The sequence below is a fragment of the Nelumbo lutea genome, chromosome 3, assembly GCF_056320005.1.
Source record: "Nelumbo lutea isolate HS-2025 chromosome 3, American lotus-T2T, whole genome shotgun sequence".
NCBI classification, from domain to species: Eukaryota; Viridiplantae; Streptophyta; class Magnoliopsida; order Proteales; family Nelumbonaceae; genus Nelumbo; species Nelumbo lutea.
In genome coordinates, this window is record NC_142686.1 from 99,693,584 (window position 1) to 99,713,897 (window position 20,314).

The following is a 20,314-nucleotide window of genomic DNA, read 5'->3' on the forward strand; positions in this document are numbered from 1 at the left end:
TCTAAATTTCTCATTCGAATTTTCCTCTTATTTTGGACTAGAGTCCACTCGTCATCAGGTCTGATTTTTATTTTTTTATTTTTTGGACACTCATGTTGGTTATGCCCTCTCCAGCCACACATTTTGAAGCTCCGAGACTGACTTAACATTTAGGTACTGTTAAAGCAATTTTCCCTTATTTAGAGTTACTCTTGCTGAGTTGCTGTAACATGGTTGTAGCGCAGGCCTAAAACCGTGAATCATGGTCTTTCAATCTAGGATTGCTGTGGCCCCACCACAACGTCATTTCGTTAAACTGATGATGGGCCCACAATAATAACTGAATGATTGAATCTACAAAGGCGAGGGAACACAGTAGTAGTACAGCCAGCAAAGGTTGACCGATATGAACGTTGTTAGCGGTGGCGGCCGAATCCTCTGCATCCTTTCTCTCTCTCTCCTTCTTCAAGATTCAACCCTCCCTTCCTTTGAATACATTCTCGTTTCCTTTTCCCGCTACTCCACTTCTCTCCTACCATCCCCCTCTCTTCGCCTGGATTTCGACGTCATGTTTGGCCCTTCATCTCTGTTGTTTCATTAATCTCACTATCATCCAGCAGAGATAAAGAGCGCATATTACTTTTGCTCTGAAGCAACAACAGAAGAACAGCTGCTTTGCCGCTTGGACAAAGATATGGCGTCAGTCGCAGCCCTTCTACCCAAATCCAATAACCTGTTTCCTTCTCTGCTTCTCTTCTTCGTCATGCTGAATTGCTTCCGGGAGCTCAGATCTCAAGCTCAAGTGTTACCCAATGAAGAAGGTACCACTCTCCCTCCCTCTCTCTCTCTCTGTGCTGAAATTCTTCTTAATTTGGAATGAAATTTGCTCTCTGTTAATTTTGAACGATTACCGAACGCCACCTAAATCTGTTCGAAGAAATTCCTTGAAAACTGAACTGTTTCGTCTCAGTTCAGATCGATTGAATTGCCGATGACGATTGGGAAGCGCTGCCATCATAAGATAATTGTCTGTCAGTCTGTGTTCGTGTCCATTTCATCTCATTAATTTTGCTGCAATTGAAGATCTCTATAAATTAATCTGCTTTTTCTTCTTCAGTAATTCAATCTTATTTCGTTATCCTCCACCAAAGCCTATATCTTCCATCTGGCGTAAATGGATTGGCAACCTCTCCTCTGCAAAATGTTCTTCATTTTACTACAGTTGTCTGAAACTGTGAGAATTAACACGTCACCATTGCCGCTATAGCTTTTTCCCTATCTTGCCATCTTATCTACAATTCTACGAGACTGTTATCTAACTGATCTGTCAGTCAAATCGCTACCGTTGAAAGGCGAGTCACACGGTATGACGTGTAGTGCTGTAGATACATCATCCAAGAGTGTGTGGCCCACCAGTTTTCTCGATGTTGGAAAGTTGGAAACATTATCACCTTCGTGCGTATGCCAAACAAGTTGTCTTCCGGTAGTTTTGTTTGGTTGCTGTTTTGTCCGTTTCCAAGATGGAATTACCAAATTATCCTCAATTATTTATAATTTTCTGAATTTTAAGAATATTAGAAATTTTGAAATTTCAGAAATACTAAGATGATTAATTTTCAATATATTCTTATTATGAAGTAAAACATAATTATATTTATTTTATATGCATTTTTAATAGGTTATACATGAATTTTCATGTAAAATATGTTGGGGCTTAAAATTAGGAGTGTTCTTCGGAGAAGCGATTCTTATCGAATGCTAAAAGTACTTTTTGCTCAAAGTTTAAAAGTAAAGCTTTATCCAAAGCAAACAAAACGTCAAAACCTAAATTGGTCAAAAGTCAGAATCCTCTAGGTGTTTTTTTCTTCACTATTTATCAGTATTTTTTGTGTCGTTGGGTCGACATCTTTTCTTTAAATGTTGCGCGTAATAAGTCAGTCAAATATATCATGCCAACCTAAGAATACAGTACAGATGAATCAAACGATGGATTAAGTGATGAAAACCCTATCTTTTGAGTTATTGTTGAGGGGTGGATTCGGATAGTATGAGCCGAGTCGAATAGTATGAGGCTCGAGTTCGGTTTGAGACTGTTCTACAAGGTTTGAACTTAAGTTCGAGTTTGATTCGAGTAAGAATCTTGAGCTTGAGTATGATTCGAGTAAAAAATTCATAAATTTGAGCTCGATTCCGATTTTACTCTATTCTTGACTTTTTCATTATCTTTGTCTCAAAATGTTTCAGATTAAAAAATATATAAAGGGGTTTTAATTTGCACTGATGTAAAATTATGGCAATGCAAATGATTTGAGTGTAAATTCTGACAATTTTTTGTTTCAAATTTTAGCTTATTTTGTTTGATTACGGTAAAAAAAAAAAATTGCATTTCTTACATATGCAGCCTAAAGAAAAATTATAAAATTACCTCTTAACTTTTCAACATTTTCATCTTTTTCAAATTGGAGTTCTGTACTAGTGGGGTGTCACTGTCATATGAGTTCCATCCATGGAATTGGTTTGCAACAAAACTCAATTTCGTTCTTCTAATGAATGCATTGATTGAATTTGCTTGTGATCAAATGCCTTGTTGCATTATTTTCAAAAAAAAAAGCAAAAAATGCCTTGTTGCATTGAGCTTTTGAGCGCATTGCCAGTGTTTGTTGGCAGTTAAACGGTTAAACCGTAAAAGACTGAATAGTCATCACTCTTGCAGTTCTGGCACTTGAGCAAATATCGGCGAAATTAAAGAACACATATTGGAACATCAATTCAGCTTCTTGCAGCAGAGGTTTTAGCGGGAATGTTACTGGTACTTCTACTGGAGTCAACAATGTCACCTGCGACTGTTCCTTCAACAGCTCCACCATTTGCCACGTCACCAACATGTATCTACTCTCTCTCTCTCTCACACACACACAGGAATCAGGGTTTCAACGTTCACTTTTTCTGATTAATTTCCATTTTTTTTTCCTTTATTTCAGTCAGCTGAAGAGTCTGAACCTAACTGGTGTTCTACCAGATGAATTCGAGAACCTTTCATTCTTGAAAGAAATGTGAGTTTTAATTGTTGATTGTTGTCTGATGATACAGAATCATGCCTATGTCTGTGGCGAACTGTTGTTTGAAAATTCGGGAATTCTAATTGTAATGCTTGGCTTCTTCTTGCTATTTTGAAACAGAGATCTCAGTCGCAATTATCTCAATGGGACCATTCCCGTGAGTTGGGCTCGGATCCCTCTTGTCACCATGTGAGCTCTAAATCTAATTCAGCTCCTTTAGTTGCCTTTGTAATTCTATGGCTCTGATAGAACCAATTGATGATACAATTACATAACTGAAATTATCGTGCATTGCAGAAGTCTTCTTGGAAACCGCATTAGTGGGCCCATTCCAGCGGAGCTAAGTAGCATCGAAACGCTTGAGGAGCTGTGAGTCATAAACTAACTAATATTCTCGGTAGATTATGGCAATCAATGACGTCTGCTTATGTTACTGATCTTAAACCTGGCCTTCGCAGGGTCTTGGAAGATAATGAGATTGGAGGAACCCTTCCTCCAGAACTTGGTAATTTAAGCCGGTTGAAGAGACTGTAAGGCTTCTGTTCTAATTTCTTTTTTGTTTTCCTTTTTACTTTGTGACAAGTTCCAATACTCTCTTATGCTGACCAATAATTGCAGAAAAGTTCTAGTTTCAGTATCCCCACCAATTTGTGCATTTCTGATATTGAAAGTACTTGAATCAAACAAGGCAGTTTAGAGAAAAGCCATAGAGGTCATTTGGACCTGGTTGTTACATATTTAGTAGAAATCCCATACTTATTCTGTTCTTCTCTCTTTTGAACTCTTTCTTGTATGCTCAATGCAAATGAACAACACATGCATGTCCTTTGGATAGCCACTTTTAGGTGACTCAGGAAGCAGTATTTGATATTCCTACATTAATGTAATTTTCTTTTGGCACCTCAATAGTCGGGTTAAAGGCAGAGGGTTGTCTTACACTGCTAGTGTGAGCTTGTTTTACTCTGCTGGTCCCAAGCCCGGATAAGGAGGGTTGCATCAGATTGGCAGCTGGCACTAAAACTTTTGCCAAACTCTCATGAACATAGATCCTGATTTGAGAACTGAGTGGAGAAACAGGATTCATGTAGCCAATCCCATATAGTTGGTATATGATGATCTAAATAGTCGGGATAGCTGGTCAGAGGTTAGTAGGGATGCAGGGGTGGGGACAGAGCAAAGTGCATGTGAGATCCAATGGCCAGACTATGGAGAGCCTGCAATTCTGCAGGTCTGATCCTGCATATCCATTATGGGAACAGTGCCAAGTGACCATCTCTACAAACTGGGTCTTTGGCCTACATTAAGGGATGGTGATATAATGCAGTGGCATTATGAAGATGGTGGCACATTTTTTTGTGTAGTTTATTGAAGAACGGTTAGTCGATTTTCAAGTTCTTGGACAAACAAAAATTTGCCTTTAAGGTGGAGAAAGCTTCACAAATACCAGAAGAAAAATTTGTCGTTAATGCATTATATGTTTTGTGTGTCATGTCTACTCACGGTAATTGCTGGATATTTGCTGATCCCAATCATTTAGAAGCATCTGACTCAAATTATAGTAGTTGAAGCAAACCATAGAAAACTCATGCTTGCAGTGAATAGTAATAAATGCTGATAACATGTCAAATAAATGCTGTATCCTTCATGGGGAATTTTTTTATTTGAGGGCTTACATTGAGAGTTTACTTGAGCACTAACCGTGTTCTATTTGAAAATTACATAACCTTGTAATTTTGACAACCACAATAACAAGGATAGTCAACTATATCATAAATACTCTTGATTTGGGTATATGTCGATCTGTAATAAGATAGTCATTTATTGACCTAATCAAGGTACTGGAACAATTTTGTGGTCATAATGCAGGTATGTTTTCAGAGAATGATTTTGAGTAATGAACTATAAAGGTTAAAGTAATACACAATTCTCATATGTCAGTAATATGCACTTTATGTAGACAATATTCATCCATGTGTTTTGGTACTTGGAGGATTTCCTATCTTGTCTTGCAAGGATGAATATCTTCAAGACTTTTCCTAGTGTATATGGGTTTCATTTGCTTTGTTTTATTGATGATCCATCTAGAAGAAAATTTTTCTATTTTTATGATTGCCTGGCAATTTAAATGATTCATGAATGCATGATAAACATGGAGCCATTCCCTATTACTCAAAATTGCATGTCTCATACTTCAATAGAAAACGAATTACAAGTATGATTATAAATAGCTTTTGGAACATGCTGTACTGTACTGCTTTTATGTGTAGAATTGTACTTTCTGGGTGGACATGATAATTTGCAAAGGTTTGTAATCAGTTACCTATAGTAACTAGGAGCCATGCTGGCTATTGGTTAAGATCAACATTGCCAGGATACTAAGAATTTTGAAACTAGAAGGTCCACTTGTGCTATCACTTGGACACACTACTGATGATTGGTACTTGACAAGATTTCTTATGGCATCACAATGATGCTCCAACTTTCCAAAGTTAAAGTCAGTAACAAATCTTTGCACTTAGCATGTATAAATAAAACATTATAAGAAAGGAAAATAAAATAAAGAGTTCACATTTTGATTTTTTTAATTTTGTTATGTTTTTAGATTATTTATGTATCCCATGTCTAAGAGCATAGACTTGCATAAAACCGTGGTAAGTCATTAAAGGGTGTGTGGAAATAGCAGTTTGGCGTTTATAACATTGTGAAAGTAAGATGTCAGAAATAAGAAAATGAACAGACACATCCAGGGCACACAATGTGGGGTTTAACACAGTATTGCTGCAAATCGATACAGCAATACTCACGTGATCCTGTCTATAACAAATAAGAGCAACGTAGTACTGTTGATCGATCATGTCAGATGGATATTCTTTTATAACAAATTTATTTGTTGTGATGCCCAAGAAAGATAACCAACCAAAAATGCAAACTCCAGAAACTTCTAGGAGCATCTATAAATACCTAACTGCATCTCAAAAGGGGACAGGAGAACATTAGTCCTTGGAATTAGGAAAAGGGGAGCATCATCCTCGGAGCTCTACCTGGGGATATCCCCTTCTCAAGTTCAGGTTCCACCATTATCGAGGGAGCTCGAGCTTCCTCTTCCACCAGTTTTCAGTGTTTCCCTTTCTTACCAATCTCCGAATCAGCAGATCTGAGCTCCATTCACCCTCTTCCCAACTTTCAGAGCTTGGATAATCTCAGTCATCATCACCACCTAACACTATGTTACATGTCAAGGTATACTGGTTAAAAGATACTATCAGTGTTTATATCGGTTAAAGGTTCAAGCAAATAGATCAGGTTAGAGGTGCAAAATAGATTTTCTAGTAGTAATGGAACTACCATAGAGTATGCATTTGTCATTAGGAATCACCATGGTATTAATTAATAAGTTTTTGTTAGATTCAAATTTGTGGAGCATCTGAAGATTTCCTGTTGCAGCGCCATCTAATTAGCAATATCATTAAGTTTCCAAGGATTAGTTACAATTGAATTCTTCCTGTTCAAGTTGTTGGGGGGTATGATAGTTTTATTAAGATTTTGTCAATAAGTGCCTCAGTTCTGTTAAAAATTAATATACCTGTGGGTACCTTAAGCAATTCTGTTTAGTTGGTCTGTGAACATAGTAGCATGAATATTAAAATCTTATAATTCTGAGTAATCTCAATTAGGAATTAGGAAAGAGTGGTCAACTTATTCAAGGGAAGCTTGATACTTCTTTTAAGTTGGCCAGAGTTTGGATGTAGCAGCAGTCGGATCTTTTAAGTTTGGATAATGAGTTGTAGAGAGAGTGTTTTTATCTTCTTATATCCCTCACCTTTCTGTATAGTAAACATTGTATATTTTCAGGGTGAATCCTTATTGATGAGTGAGCTTTCTAAATCTCCTCTATATTGGTTTTACGTTGTAGTTCATCATCTGCTAGAGTAAATTTGCTAGTAAAGCATTCATGGCCCAAATTACTTGGGCTCCATTTATGTATCCTTCTGGCTTCTTTTTTTCCTTATGAGGTTCCAAAAATGCCCTGGATGGATCACAAGTATCTATTTAGTGTTTCTTCAATTTTCTTCTTATCATCATCACTTTCAATATTGTTATTATGGCTATTATTATTCTTATGGTTGTTGTTATTTTATTTGTTCTATCATTGTTGTTTCTGCTGCTGTTGTTATTATAATTATCATTATTATGGTTATTGTTGTTGGATTCATGTATATTGATTTCTTACTCCTGCAGCCTTCTTTCTGCAAACAATATCACAGGCCCATTACCAGAAACATTTGGAAATCTGAAGAACTTGACAGATTTGTAAGTTGATGCTATAAACTTGGGCAACTGTCACTTTTCAAATACTGTATTCCTAAATTTGGTTACTACATGCAGTAGGATAGATGGTAATAGTATATCTGGGAGGATACCTGATTTTATTGGCAACTGGACCAAACTTAAGCAGCTGTGAGTACCTTAATATTTTCCTACATGCAATTTCTCTGCATTCCTGAACATACCTTCATGATTTACTGCTTCAAAATGTTGCAGCGATATGCAAGGAACATCCTTGGAGGGGCCTATTCCTTCTACAATTTCCCTGTTAACAAACTTAACTGAACTGTGAGGCAACAATCCACTATTTTTCAATTCTTTCTCAAGTCATTTGGACATTTTTCTTTTCTACAATTATCAGCATAAAAGTTGAAAATAGAGTTATTATTTGAGTTTTCTAATCTCATGCATTTTAAATTTTAGGAGGATAAGTGACTTGAACACAACGAATATGAGTTTCCCTGACCTCCAAAACATGGCAGCCATGCATGAATTGTAAGTTTACCCATGCATGGCATAATTGTATAAACAGTCTCTGTGGCTCCTTTCTCTCATTATCTGTTTTTTTCTTTTTTTTTGGTTCTCTAGGATACTAAGAAATTGCATGATTACTGGCCAAATTCCCAACTACATTGGAGAAGTGATGACAAATATTAAAAAAATGTAAGTTTCCATGAGTTGATGTAGTTTTCCAGATGCATTGCTTTACATGCTTCTTCATTTATCTATTGGTTTTTGGATATTGCACCACTGAGAGTTATTGAAATATACATTAGAGTTCAGTATTCACTCAAACATATTTTCTGACTTTGTCTGCTGTGGAATCAGAAGGTGTGGAATGAACGAAGGTTAATTCACTTGGATGGTTTAGAACTTTAGATAGGCGATAATTCCACCCATGTCTCTGTGTTAAAATTTCCAATAATCCTACAAACCTTTATTATTAGAATCTTTACTGCACCAACATATTACTAGTATTTGAGTTCTAAGCAATGTTTTCAGCCTGTTGTTGAGCCAGTCGATTGAACCATTTGGCCCATCATCTGGTCATAATACTGACTTGGGTCAACCTCCAACCTGCATTCAGAAAAAAAACTTGTTGACTTTGTCAGAGACCTGGCAACCTGGGTGGTTGAACTGCTGATCTGGTTGACCCAGACAGTGGGTCATGAGCTAGACATCTATTCTTTTTTATTTGCATTTATCGATTTATTTTATTAAACACTGACAACAATAATTTTTATTTGTTGCACTTGTTTTGCTTAATGTGATGAATAGATAAGATTAGAGAAATGCCCAATTTCTGAAATTTTCTGCATTTTTATGCACTTTTGGCAAGCTTCCAGTCAATTGTGATGGATTTTAGTGTAATCCAGGTTATGTTTGAAATTCCTATTCCCAAATCATCGTTTCCTGGTTTGTATTTGTCTACATTTGATTATTGATCCATGTATGTTCTACTTTTTAACTATTATCACCCTATATTGACAGTCATCTTATGCTTGAAGTAGAACTTCAGGAAAAGATACTTCACAAGGGAGAAGACTTTTGGCAGAATATACTGCATATTACATATTTATGAAAGTTGATAATGGTTTTACAAAGAATAAGAAAATGGCAATTGGTTCCTAATAGGCTTGTTTTGGAATGAATCCATTTTTATGCACCTATTTACTAATGCTTTTCATATTGTATTGCCAAACAAAGAGTGGTTTCAGCCTAAGATTTAGATATGAAAATTAAGTAAGCTTGGTAAAAAAGTTGCCTGTTTGAAAGCAGGGCTCATGATCTTTGTGAAAAACTTATAGAATTCATTGTTTGGGATCAAAGAAAATTAAAAGTTGCTGCTGTATAGCCTAAAGCCTTGAGAATTGTAAAAGGATGCATTGTAGGAGTAACGCTTTACCTTTTGGGTGGAATTGCCACAACATTAGCACTCTTCCTAGAATAAATTATTATGGTACCATAACTTGTACTTTTATTAGGGAATTTCAATGAAATTTATTGGCTATTAAGTAATCTACTTAATACGAAGAAGATAGATCCTGATATCACCGCTTATTAAATTAGAGATATCTTTTCTTGTTTTATTCTTATTTCTTCTTAGAATAAATTATTATGGGACCATAACTTGTACTTTTATCAGGGAATTTCAATGAAGTTTATTTTATTGGCTATTAAGTAATCTACTTAATATGAAGAAGATAGATCATGATATCACTGCTTATTCAATTAGAGATATCTTTTCTTGTTTTGTTCTTATCATAACATTTGGTGTTGCAGAGACCTGACCTTCAACAGATTGACTGGTCAAATTCCACAAAACTTAGAGAGTTTGTCAAACCTACAATATCTGTACGTATATAGCCATTTAGAATAAATAATTTAAACTTAAATTCTTGTACATAAAATAATCTTGGTTTTCTTTTCTAAATATTTTTTCTTTGTTATTTTATAATATAGTTTCTCCAACCAAAAAGTTCACATGATATCATTTCTGAATGTAGGTTTCTCACTAACAATTCACTAACTGGATCAGTACCAGCTTGGATCATGGAGAGCAAGTTTTTTATGTGTGCATTTCCCATTAAAATCTTCAAACCACATTTCTTTATAATTCCTTATTACATCTCATTGTTCATTCTCACAAATACATGACTTTCCTATTAAATATGTTTTCTTGCAGTGACATATCTTACAATAACTTTACAGGATACTCTACAGTAGCCAGCTGTGAGCAATCAGGCGTGTAAGTAGCTCTCCAGATTAGATATTTAATTAATCCTTACCCCATCTTTTTTATGGAAATAAACTTTCTTTTCATATTGTTTTACAGGAAAACAATTGCTAGTTATTCATCTTCAGAAGACAACACGTAAGTTCCTAGTTCCCTTGAATCCTGCTTACTTCACTCGGTAGACACATTAAGGAAATAAATGAATCTAAAAACTTTTTGTAGTGTCAGTTGGTGCTTGAAGAAGGACTTACCCTGCTCTAGTGAACCCAAATGTAAGTATTTTCTCTCCATGGGATCCTCAAGATCTTAAACCGTTGCCATTAATTTACATCTAGGAATTCCTGTCTTTAACTAATTTTACATACTATTAATCTTGCATATGCAGATTATTCCTTGTTCATTAACTGTGGTGGCCCTAGGGGGGAATTTGATGGTGAAGAATATGAAGATGACTTATTAACAATGGGTCCATCATATTTCCACCATTCTAGTGAAAGATGGGCTTGTAGCACGACAGGAGACTACTTGGAGAATGACAAAGCTAATTACTTAACCTCAAACAGTATGCTGAACATGACTGATGCAACAATATACAGGACGGCTCGCCTTGCTCCTCTGTCACTTAAGTATTATGGACTTTGTTTACGCGAGGGAAGTTATACGGTGAAGCTCCACTTTGCAGAAATTATGTACACAGATGACCAGACATATAGCAGCCTTGGAAACCGTATATTTGACGTATCAATCCAAGTGAGTAATTAGCTATTGCTGTCATTAGAGTTCTGTTGCATGTCATTTGACCAATGACTATAATTTTTCTGATAATCATTTCCTATAGAATATAGAATTTAGTTACATCTAACCAGTGATTTCAACCCATCATTGACATGGTCACGGTTCTGTTTTGAGTCAACCTCTAATCCACCATATTTAAAAAAATGCTGACTTAGTCAATGACCCATCAAACCTGAACAGTTGAACTATTGACCCATCTGACCCATTTAACAGCTTACTGTTTTCTTTTTTTTTTTGTTGTTGTTATGAAATCATGGTTGACCTTTTGACCTGGAGGGAAAAATAGTTCAGCCTCCATGCTGGGTTTGAAAAATGTTCTATTTAATTCTGTGTTGCTAAGCTATTTTATAAATAAAGAGTAAAGGAAACTTTTCTTCTGCTGATGATTTTCTGTTTTTTTGTGGCATTGTTTCTTCTTGTAGAATCAAATACGCTTGAAAGATTTCAATATTGCCAAGGAAGCAAATGGTGTTAGAAAAGGAATTATTAGGGAATTTAATGATGTCACTGTTAATGGTAGCACTCTAGAGATTCACTTATACTGGTCTGGGAAAGGGACTACTGCCATTCCAAGCCGAGGTGTATATGGACCCCTTATATCAGCTATTACCGTGACACCAAGTAAGTTTACTTATACATTTGCCTGTCAGGCCCCTTTCTCCTCTCCACAATCAGGTCGTAACAATCACTTTCTCATTGTAGACTTTGATCCTGATACTGGGCTATCTACTGGAGCTATTGTTGGAATAGTAGCTGCTGCATGTGTGGTTATCATATTGATTTTGATATTCCTTTGGACGAAAGGTTACTTAGGAAGAAAGGACCCTCAGGACAAAGGTGAGATAAATATAGTTAAAACTTTGTGTCTTTTAGTTCAATTACATTCTATAGAATTCTTCCTTTTGGTTTTTGCTAGATAAATAATTCATGTGACATGTGTCTTTCCAGAAAGTAGGTCAATGAGTGTGTTGATCTTGCTGGCATACTAAGGCCTGCTCATTTTGACTTACCTAGGTATGTGAGTTTACCCGGACAAATGTTTCATAGGTAAAACTTGCCTGGGTAAGATAGGTTCCAGAGTTCTTTTGTGATACAGGTTACTCTGGTAAAGGGGAAGGCAGGAGGGAGGGAGTTTTATTTTAGTGTGGGTAAGTTGCTTACCCACCTGGAGGTTATTAGTTACTTAGGTAACTGATACTCTCTGGCATCTTCACTTACTGTGGGGCCCAATAAGTGGAAAATGAACATGGGGGTTGTGGCCAATTACCCAGTTAACCAACTTACCCCTGCTAAATACCAGCAAACAACAGGGCCTAAGTGCTAAATGGAACCCCCCATCTTCCCCATACACACAACTGAATTGTGATGGGTGCATCATAGGCAACCCAGGGATTTCAAGTGTAGGAAGTATGATCAGAAATTGTGATGGGAGCAAATATCAAGTGGGTACCTCAATCTGCATTTTTCCCTGTGTCGATGACATTGTTCAAGAGAGGGTGAATGAACACAGGGATTGTGGTCAATTACCCGGTTAACCAACTTACCCCCCACTAAATATCGGCAAACAAACGGGGCTTAAGTGCTAAATGGAACCCTCCACCTTCCCCATACACACAACTGAATTGTGATGGGTGCAGCCTAGGCAACCCAGGGATTTCAGGTGTAGGAAGTGTGAATTATTCAATTAACCCTAGTTCAGTTCTAGGTCTGAAGTAAGTAAGAAGAGAAGAGAAGGAGAAAGGGTTCGGTCTGAGAAGAAGAAAAGTCACTCTCTCTCAGTTGAACCACTTTATATTTATACTCTTTGTATTAGATTAAAAAAGACAGATTTGTCCCTCATTAAGTATGGGACACACACAACTTAAACCCTGAAAAAATAAACAACTTAACCTTAATTAGATAGACAAAAGACTTAAACTACCCATGTATTGTCGATTCTAACACTCCCACTCAAGCTGGAGAGTATATATCATATAGTCCCAACTTGTCACATATGTAATCCACTCTTCCCCGACTCAACCCTTTTATAAACAGATTTGCCCACTGGTTTACTGAACTCACATGAGCTGTATATATCACTCTACTAATCACCTTTTCTCTTAAAAAGTGGTAGTCAACTTCGATGTGCTTTGTTCTCTCGTGAAAGACTGGATTAGAAGAAATGTGGACAACAGCTTGATTATCATAGTACAACCTCATGGGTCTATCAACTGAGAACCCCATTTTCTGCAAAAGATTTTTCATCTACAGTAGTTCACATGTAGTATGAGCCATAGCTCTGTACTCAGCTTCTTGCCACTGGTATTTGTTTCTTTCTCTTCCAAGTTACTAGATTGCCACCAAGGAAGGTACAACACCCTCTAGTGGATCTCCTGTTAGAAACAGATCCGGCCCAGTCAGCATCTGAGTACCCCTCTATCTCAAGAGTTCCTCCACTCTTGTATAACAGTCCACGACCTGGAGCTCTCTTCAAGTACCTAAAAATTCTTAGAACTGCTTCCCAATGTGGAACTCGAGGATGTTGCATAAACTGGCTCGCCATGCTTACAACAAATAATATATCTAGCCGAGTAATAGTCAGGTTTCAATTTACCCACCAACCTCCTGTACCTTCCAGGATCATCAAACTCTTCACCTACATCAATACTCAACATTCAGTTCCATGGGTGTTTCATCTGATTTGGCACCCAACAACCCTATTTCTTCAAGTAAATTAAAGGCATACTTTCTTTGGCACAAGTTAATACCATGCCTTGACCTTGCAACTTCTATCCCCAAGAAATATTTCAGCTTACCTAGATCTTTTGTGTGGGAGTGATCCTGTAGAAAGTTTTTCAACCTGTCAATTCCATTGCTGCCACTACCAGTTATGGCAACATCATCCACATACACTACGATTTTCCTTGCTTCTGATTCATGGCTGAACACAGAATGGTCTACTTGGCATTGTTTCCTTGCTTCAGCCTGCAAACTTCTTCCTCTATCATGACCTCCCCCTGAATCTTGACCTCCACTGTGACCACCAGTATGATTAAACATAGGACCACCTTGGGTCCCTGGAAATCCATGACCACTTCCACCACCTCTATTTCCATGACCTCCCCCTCTTGTCACCATAAAACCAGACCTGTCCAAGAGAGAGGAAGACTCCATAGGTTCAATAGAAATCCTCCAAAGTCGGGAAAACACTTCCTCAAGAGAGGGGAGAGCAGATCTACCTAATATTTGTGCTCGAACATGTTCATACTCAGGTTTTAAACCCACTAAAAACCTTGTCACATCAAGTCTCTCGTTGTTGCTGCTGAATTTTAACGTCTAGAGTCAGAGGGTGATACATATTAAGCTCATTACGGAGATTTCTCATGCTTGCGTAGTATTATTCTAAGCTTTGATTACCCTGCTTCAGGTTAAAGTACTCCTGGTAAAGTTGGTATACATTAGTGGTGTTATCTCGGCCAGAATGAAGTTTCTTAGCATGGTCCCAGATTTCCTTAGCTGTATCCAGGAACATAAAATTCACACTAATTTTAGGCTCCATGCTATTCCACAACCAGGTCATAATCTGTGCATCCTCCTATTCCCATTCACTAAACCCTAGAGAGTTAGAAGAGGGTTTCTCCTCTCTCACATGTTTCACCTTTTTCTTGGCTCTCAAGAACACTTCCATTGATTTAGCCCATGGTACATAGTTCTCACCATTTAATTTGATAGAGGTCATTTGAACATTCAGGTAATTAGGAGAAATCATAACACTTGTCTAATTATCACTACTCTCTCTCCGTTGTTGCCATTATAACAGAATCACCACACACTGCCAAAAAAAAAACTCCAACTATGATAAGCAAAAAAAAATCACCCTTTACCATTCAGCACTACATCACACACCACACAATAGAGTACTGTTGTGACGACACTACTGCTGTCATGGGTTCAGCACCCGAAAAAGAAGGTTCATACATACCTACCAATCAACACTGCCACATGGATGAAATCCAGCCCAAAAGAGATAGAACACACTCCACTATCAGTCGATTAGAGATTTCTGTTCACACCTGTCCACAACCAGCCACATTTGTGTCATCAATTAGAGGGTTTCTGGCAAACCACCACAACAACCACAACCATAGAAACTGGAGGCATATTTACCTCCAAGAAGGAAAAACAACCACTCCTTTTTGGTCCCTTATCGATCCTCCAATTCGTTTAGGAGTTACTTCAAAGAGAAGTTCTGATATGGCGATCTCAGGGGCACAAAGGGAGAAAAAAAAACTGAGTCCTAAAATGATTTTCTAGAGCTCTGATACCATGTGAATTATTCGATTAACCCTAGTTCAGTTCTAGGTCTTAAGTAAGTAAGAAGAGAAAGAAGAGAAAGAAGATAAGAAAAGGAGAAAGGGTTCAGTCTGAGAAGAAGAAAAGTCACTCTCTGTCAGCCGACCCACTTTATATTTATACTCTTTGTATTAGATTACAAAAGACAGTTGTCCCTCATTAAGTATGGGACACACAACTTAAACCCAGACAAAATAGACAACTTAATCTTAATTAGATAGACAAAATACTTAACTTTGTTCTACCTAGATTTCATTTGAATATTTTTTTTCTGTTGAAAAAAGAAACATACAGACTAGATGTTTTGGGTTGTAGTCTTGTAATTGGCAATCATATTGGTAGTTAGCTGAGTCTAGCTACCCATTTATGGTCTGCTGTGTATATAAAATACTTTTCTTCAGACTTGGTTAAATGTTTTTACAGTTTCTGGTAATAAAATGATGAATTTAATGTTCAAACCTACTGTAATACTGGATCAATTTGGATTAAGAATTCTTTGTAGTATGAAATGTCAGATGAAATTGGTAAGCTACATAATTATCAGGATAACTTTCTAAATATTTGTCAATGAAAATGAATGCAATATTCTTTTCTAGAATTGTATCTTAACTTGTCTAAGAAATATCTCTGGTTTTGCAGAACTTAGAGGCCTAGGGACAGGTTATTTCAGTTTAAAGCAAATTAAAGCTGCTACTAGGAACTTTGATGTGGAAAATAAGATAGGTGAAGGTGGATTTGGACCAGTTTACAAGGTAATTTTGAACTTCCAATGTTTTTTCTCCTTTTTCATCAAATTACAAAGTCAACACATCTTGTTCTCAACATTGATAGCTTAACCTGATGGTATGTCATTGAACCTTGAGGTCTTTGATCCAAATTGGCATAAGGACCATTACACAATGTTAGTTCTGGCCATAGAGGGGTCTTGGAAGGGTTTGACTGGATACAGACCTAACCATTAGCATTTTCTTGCACGAATGGCCACTTTCATACTTGCACTTGCCTTGTGCTTGTCAGTCTGATATTACCTTTGCTCCAAGTGATAGCAGTTCTATGATCTAAGTTTGCACATGAGGAGAAAAGAATAGGCCATTTCTTCCTTTAACTCAAGTTTCATGCTCTTATCTTTCTGAAGAATTATGATTCCAAAATTTTCCTGTGTTTTAGGGCATATTACCAGATGGTACTCTTATTGCTGTCAAGCAGCTCTCCTCCAAGTCAAAGCAAGGGAACCGCGAGTTCATCAATGAGATAGGAATGATATCAGCTTTGCAACACCCAAATCTTGTGAAGCTTTATGGATGTTGTATTGAAGGAAACCAGCTGTTACTGATATATGAATACATGGAAAATAATAGCCTTGCACGTGCTCTATTTGGTAAATCCCTTTAGCCTTTTATTTTAGTCTTCAAAAAATGAGTTCTCTGTGCATCTAGAAATTCTGATTTCATTTGGTCCAGAAAATAATTTTATATCATTAATGTTGATAAGAAGTTTGTATGTAGGTCGTGAGGAACAGATACTAATCCTGGACTGGTCTACAAGGCGTAAGATTTGCTTGGGGATAGCAAGGGGTCTTGCATACCTGCATGAAGAGTCAAGAATAAAGATTGTCCATAGAGACATAAAGGCAACCAATGTGCTTCTTGATGGGGATCTAAATGCTAAGATATCTGACTTTGGTTTAGCTAAACTTGATGAAGAGGAGAACACCCATATCAGCACCCGAATAGCTGGAACTATGTGAGTCATTTATGCTATTCCCTATTTCTCATTTCTTAAATTCTTCTCCACATGTGATTAGATTTGGACAGATATGTCATAGCTTAATTTGATGACACTTTGTCATCACAATCTTGAGACTTTAAGACTCTTACCTATTGAAAATGCATATGAAAAAGGATGAATTAAAGAAATAGAAATGCTAGCATCAAATACTGAATGTAATTTTAGAACACAATATGTTCATGCACAATTGGGGTTTCTATAGTAACAAACACCACTCAACCCGTGTTTTATACTTTTTCATTGTGTTTAACATTCCTTAGCAGTCCATGTCCAAGATGCTAGCATGTTCTGTGGGATGCTAACATGTCCAACATGCTAGCATCTTGGACACCATTCAACCCAAATGTCCACCTTGTCCTTTTTATACCTAGAATATAAACCAAGTTAGTTAAGCCCAAATGAGTCACTTGGATACCTAGCATATAAACCAAGTTAATTAAGCCCAAATGAGTCACTTGGATACCTAGCATATAAACCAAGTGACCCAAATGAGTCCCTTGGAAGCCCAATTTACTAATGTTTCCCAAGTTGACTAGGACAATGTCCAAGATGCTAATATGTCCAATATGCTAGCATCTTGGACACCTTTCAACCCAACTGTCCACCTTGTCCTTTCTATACCTAGCATATACTGTGGGAAGAACAAAATCAAGTGACTGAACTTGGGAAAATTTAGTAAATTGACTCATTTGTAGTGCAAATCAAGTTAACTAATCCCAAAGTCTTGTTGGTTGAGTAAATATCTTCTAGTGAAAAATCATAGTCTTTAACTTTCTAGAGTTGAGTTGTTAAGGCTACAAAGACTCAGACCATTGACCAGGATGCAGAAACTTCTTAGTTGAAGAAATTAGTTCAAAAGGCTGGAGAGAAGTCTATAATTTAGAATTCTTCTTAGAAACTCTGTATGAGAATATTCCCAGATTAATTGTGTTTAAGAAATCCCTATAAAGAGAAATTTGAACTCAACCATGGGCATTTGAAATAACATTGCAACTCCCATCAGTAATCTCTTTTCTAACTGCTTTCTTCAGGTTGTTTCCAGTATGGCCAACAGCATATAATATAACACTCTTTTTCCTTTTTTTTTTTTTGTAGAGGATACATGGCTCCAGAATATGCAATGAGGGGCTATTTGACTGACAAAGCAGATGTTTACAGCTTTGGAATTGTCTTATTAGAGCTTGTCAGTGGAAAGAGCAATACAAGTTATAGGCCAAAGGAGGATTTTGTTTATCTTCTTGATTGGGTAAGCTAAAAATTGCAGACCATATATATCATATAGAATTGAATCCTTTCTGCACAAAACCTGGTTCATATTGGTTCAGAAACTTCAGACTATGATATGGGTTATCTGGTTGTGCATGCATATACCTACCTATCATGCATATAATTTTGTTGTCATAGCCTGTATGAAACATTAGAACTTTTTTTCTGGACCTGCTGAACTGAAACATGGTCCTGGTAATTTGATTAATTGTCCTTCAAGCTCATTTACTTGGGCCTTGGGGGCCCATTTGGGAGGTCTGATCTGAAGATAAGCTTTGGTTCAGCTGCATAAATAATGTAAGCTATGTTTATTGCCAACTGGCTTAGCTACCTAAGAAGTCCGATAATTTGGCAAGGTGCTCCAGATAAGCTATGAAAAGATGCTAAAGCAGACAGCCCTCCAACTGTTGATTGACAGCAGATTTGGCTCTCTGTATTTATCACCAAATATAGCTTTTGTGCTGTCTGTGGGCCTCACACACGGACAGCCAGAAGCTGCCACACTTCAGCCCTCCCAAATGGGCACTTATCTGGCCATTGAATTTTTCGAAGTGGTAAAAATTCCAAAAGAAGACATTGAATTTTTCAATCTTCTATTTTCTAGGGTACTTTAGATAAGAAGGCATCTGATCCAACACTGGTGTAACTTCATATTTTCTTCATTTTTGCAATGGTCAAATAAAGATACCTAGTATCAGATAAATGAGCTCAACTGCAATTTGATGAGGCAGAAAAATATAATTCTTTTTCTTATGGAATTGCAGGCTTATGTGTTACAAGAGCAAGGGAATCTCCTAGAACTTGTTGACCCTATTCTTGAATCAAACTATTCCAAAGAAGAGGCATTGAGGATGCTGAATTTGGCTCTCTTTTGCACCAACCCATCTCCTACTCTGAGGCCATCCATGTCCTCCGTGGTGAGCATGCTTGAAGGGAAAATTGCGATCCAAGCCCCAATCATCAAGAAACGCTCAGATGATGAAGAAGTGAGGTTCAAGGCCTTTCAGAAGCTTTCCCAAGACAGCCAATCATATACCTCTATCACATCTCAAGAAAGTCAGATGCAGAAGAGCATATCCATGGATGGTCCATGGATTGATTCCTCTGCGTCTCTCCCGAGCAAAGAAGAGAGTAGAGAATAGATATGAATCCAGTGGAAGCATACTTTTGCCTGATGCCATTGAAACTAATTTAGAATGAGTGCTGTTCTTTTTTTATTTATTTTTTAATGTAAGCATATATCTGGGTGTTGTTCATAACTTTTCCTTTATATATGTAATGTAATTATTATGGAAATACGACATTTTTTATGTATACATGATCAGATGGCAATGCATGAATTTCATGATCAATCTGTCATAACCACGGCAGCAAACTCTACCTTTATATATGTAATTATTTCTCCTTTTCAAGGTGTGTTTGTAGACAGTTGTCAAAGTTTAGATGGCTCTCTGATAGCAAATGAATCTATTAACTCAAGACTTCGGTCATGATGAGAATTGAGTTTAATATGCAAATTGGACATGGAGAAAGTAAGCTCTTTTGAACTACTTCAGAAAATAGGCTTTGGGATGATAGATCCAAATTTTATTCATTTATATTCAAATTGGAACCAGACATATCCTTTCGGTGTATATCACATATTGGAGTAAAATTTGGATTGCAATCAGATATTGAATAGTGCTAATAAGTTAAACTAAAATGATCAAAATATCATATATTATTAATAAATGAACTAGAAATGACTTTTGCATTGTATTTCATGATCAAAATCAATTAAAAATAATTTGTATAAAACTTGAACCTACGACAATTTAGTAAAGTGCAATTACAATGCATTTAAAGTTTTTTTATGACATTTTACATCAATTTCAACCAATCACGTTAAATATATCTTATAATCTACTTATTTTTCATTGATTCACATTTTACAAGGTGTGCTTTCACATTTCACAAGATGTACTTATCATTAAAGACTTACAATGTTAAAGATGTCATTGTGACTTGTTGCTTTATCACTGGTTTGTTCATA

General features: G+C 36.7%; 1 protein-coding gene across 2 annotated transcripts; it reads left to right on the plus strand.

The window, feature by feature from the left end:
* The first annotated feature begins 357 nt into the window (after positions 1-357).
* Positions 358-19,634, plus strand: LOC148867136 (putative LRR receptor-like serine/threonine-protein kinase At1g53440). 2 transcript variants are annotated; one of them, XM_088980325.1, is made up of 24 exons: positions 358-800; positions 2,693-2,864; positions 2,961-3,032; positions 3,159-3,227; positions 3,336-3,407; positions 3,497-3,568; positions 7,278-7,349; positions 7,425-7,496; positions 7,581-7,652; positions 7,788-7,859; positions 7,953-8,027; positions 9,648-9,719; positions 9,872-9,937; positions 10,051-10,113; positions 10,201-10,239; positions 10,324-10,373; positions 10,487-10,851; positions 11,319-11,517; positions 11,599-11,733; positions 15,868-15,980; positions 16,396-16,606; positions 16,734-16,971; positions 18,112-18,262; positions 19,047-19,634. In XM_088980325.1, the coding sequence occupies exons 1-24, from the start codon at positions 674-676 to the stop codon at positions 19,422-19,424; spliced, it is 3,027 nt and encodes a 1,008-aa protein (XP_088836451.1). In that variant the 5' UTR covers positions 358-673; the 3' UTR covers positions 19,425-19,634. The 2 variants fall into 2 exon arrangements, with proteins under 2 accessions (XP_088836451.1, XP_088836452.1); XM_088980326.1 differs by lacking the exons at positions 358-800; positions 2,693-2,864; positions 2,961-3,032; ... (1 more) ...; positions 3,336-3,407; positions 3,497-3,568 and adding an exon at positions 6,023-6,278.
* The last annotated feature ends 680 nt before the right edge of the window (positions 19,635-20,314 follow it).

Bases quoted from the DNA above. Each gene is read 5' to 3' on its own strand.
- LOC148867136 (XM_088980325.1), top strand. From the start codon at position 674: ATGGCGTCAGTCGCAGCCCTTCTACCCAAATCCAATAACCTGTTTCCT. The intron at 16,607-16,733 runs GTAAATCCCTTT...GTTTGTATGTAG, and splicing joins CCTTGCACGTGCTCTATTTG to GTCGTGAGGAACAGATACTA. The intron at 18,263-19,046 runs GTAAGCTAAAAA...ATGGAATTGCAG, and splicing joins TTGTTTATCTTCTTGATTGG to GCTTATGTGTTACAAGAGCA.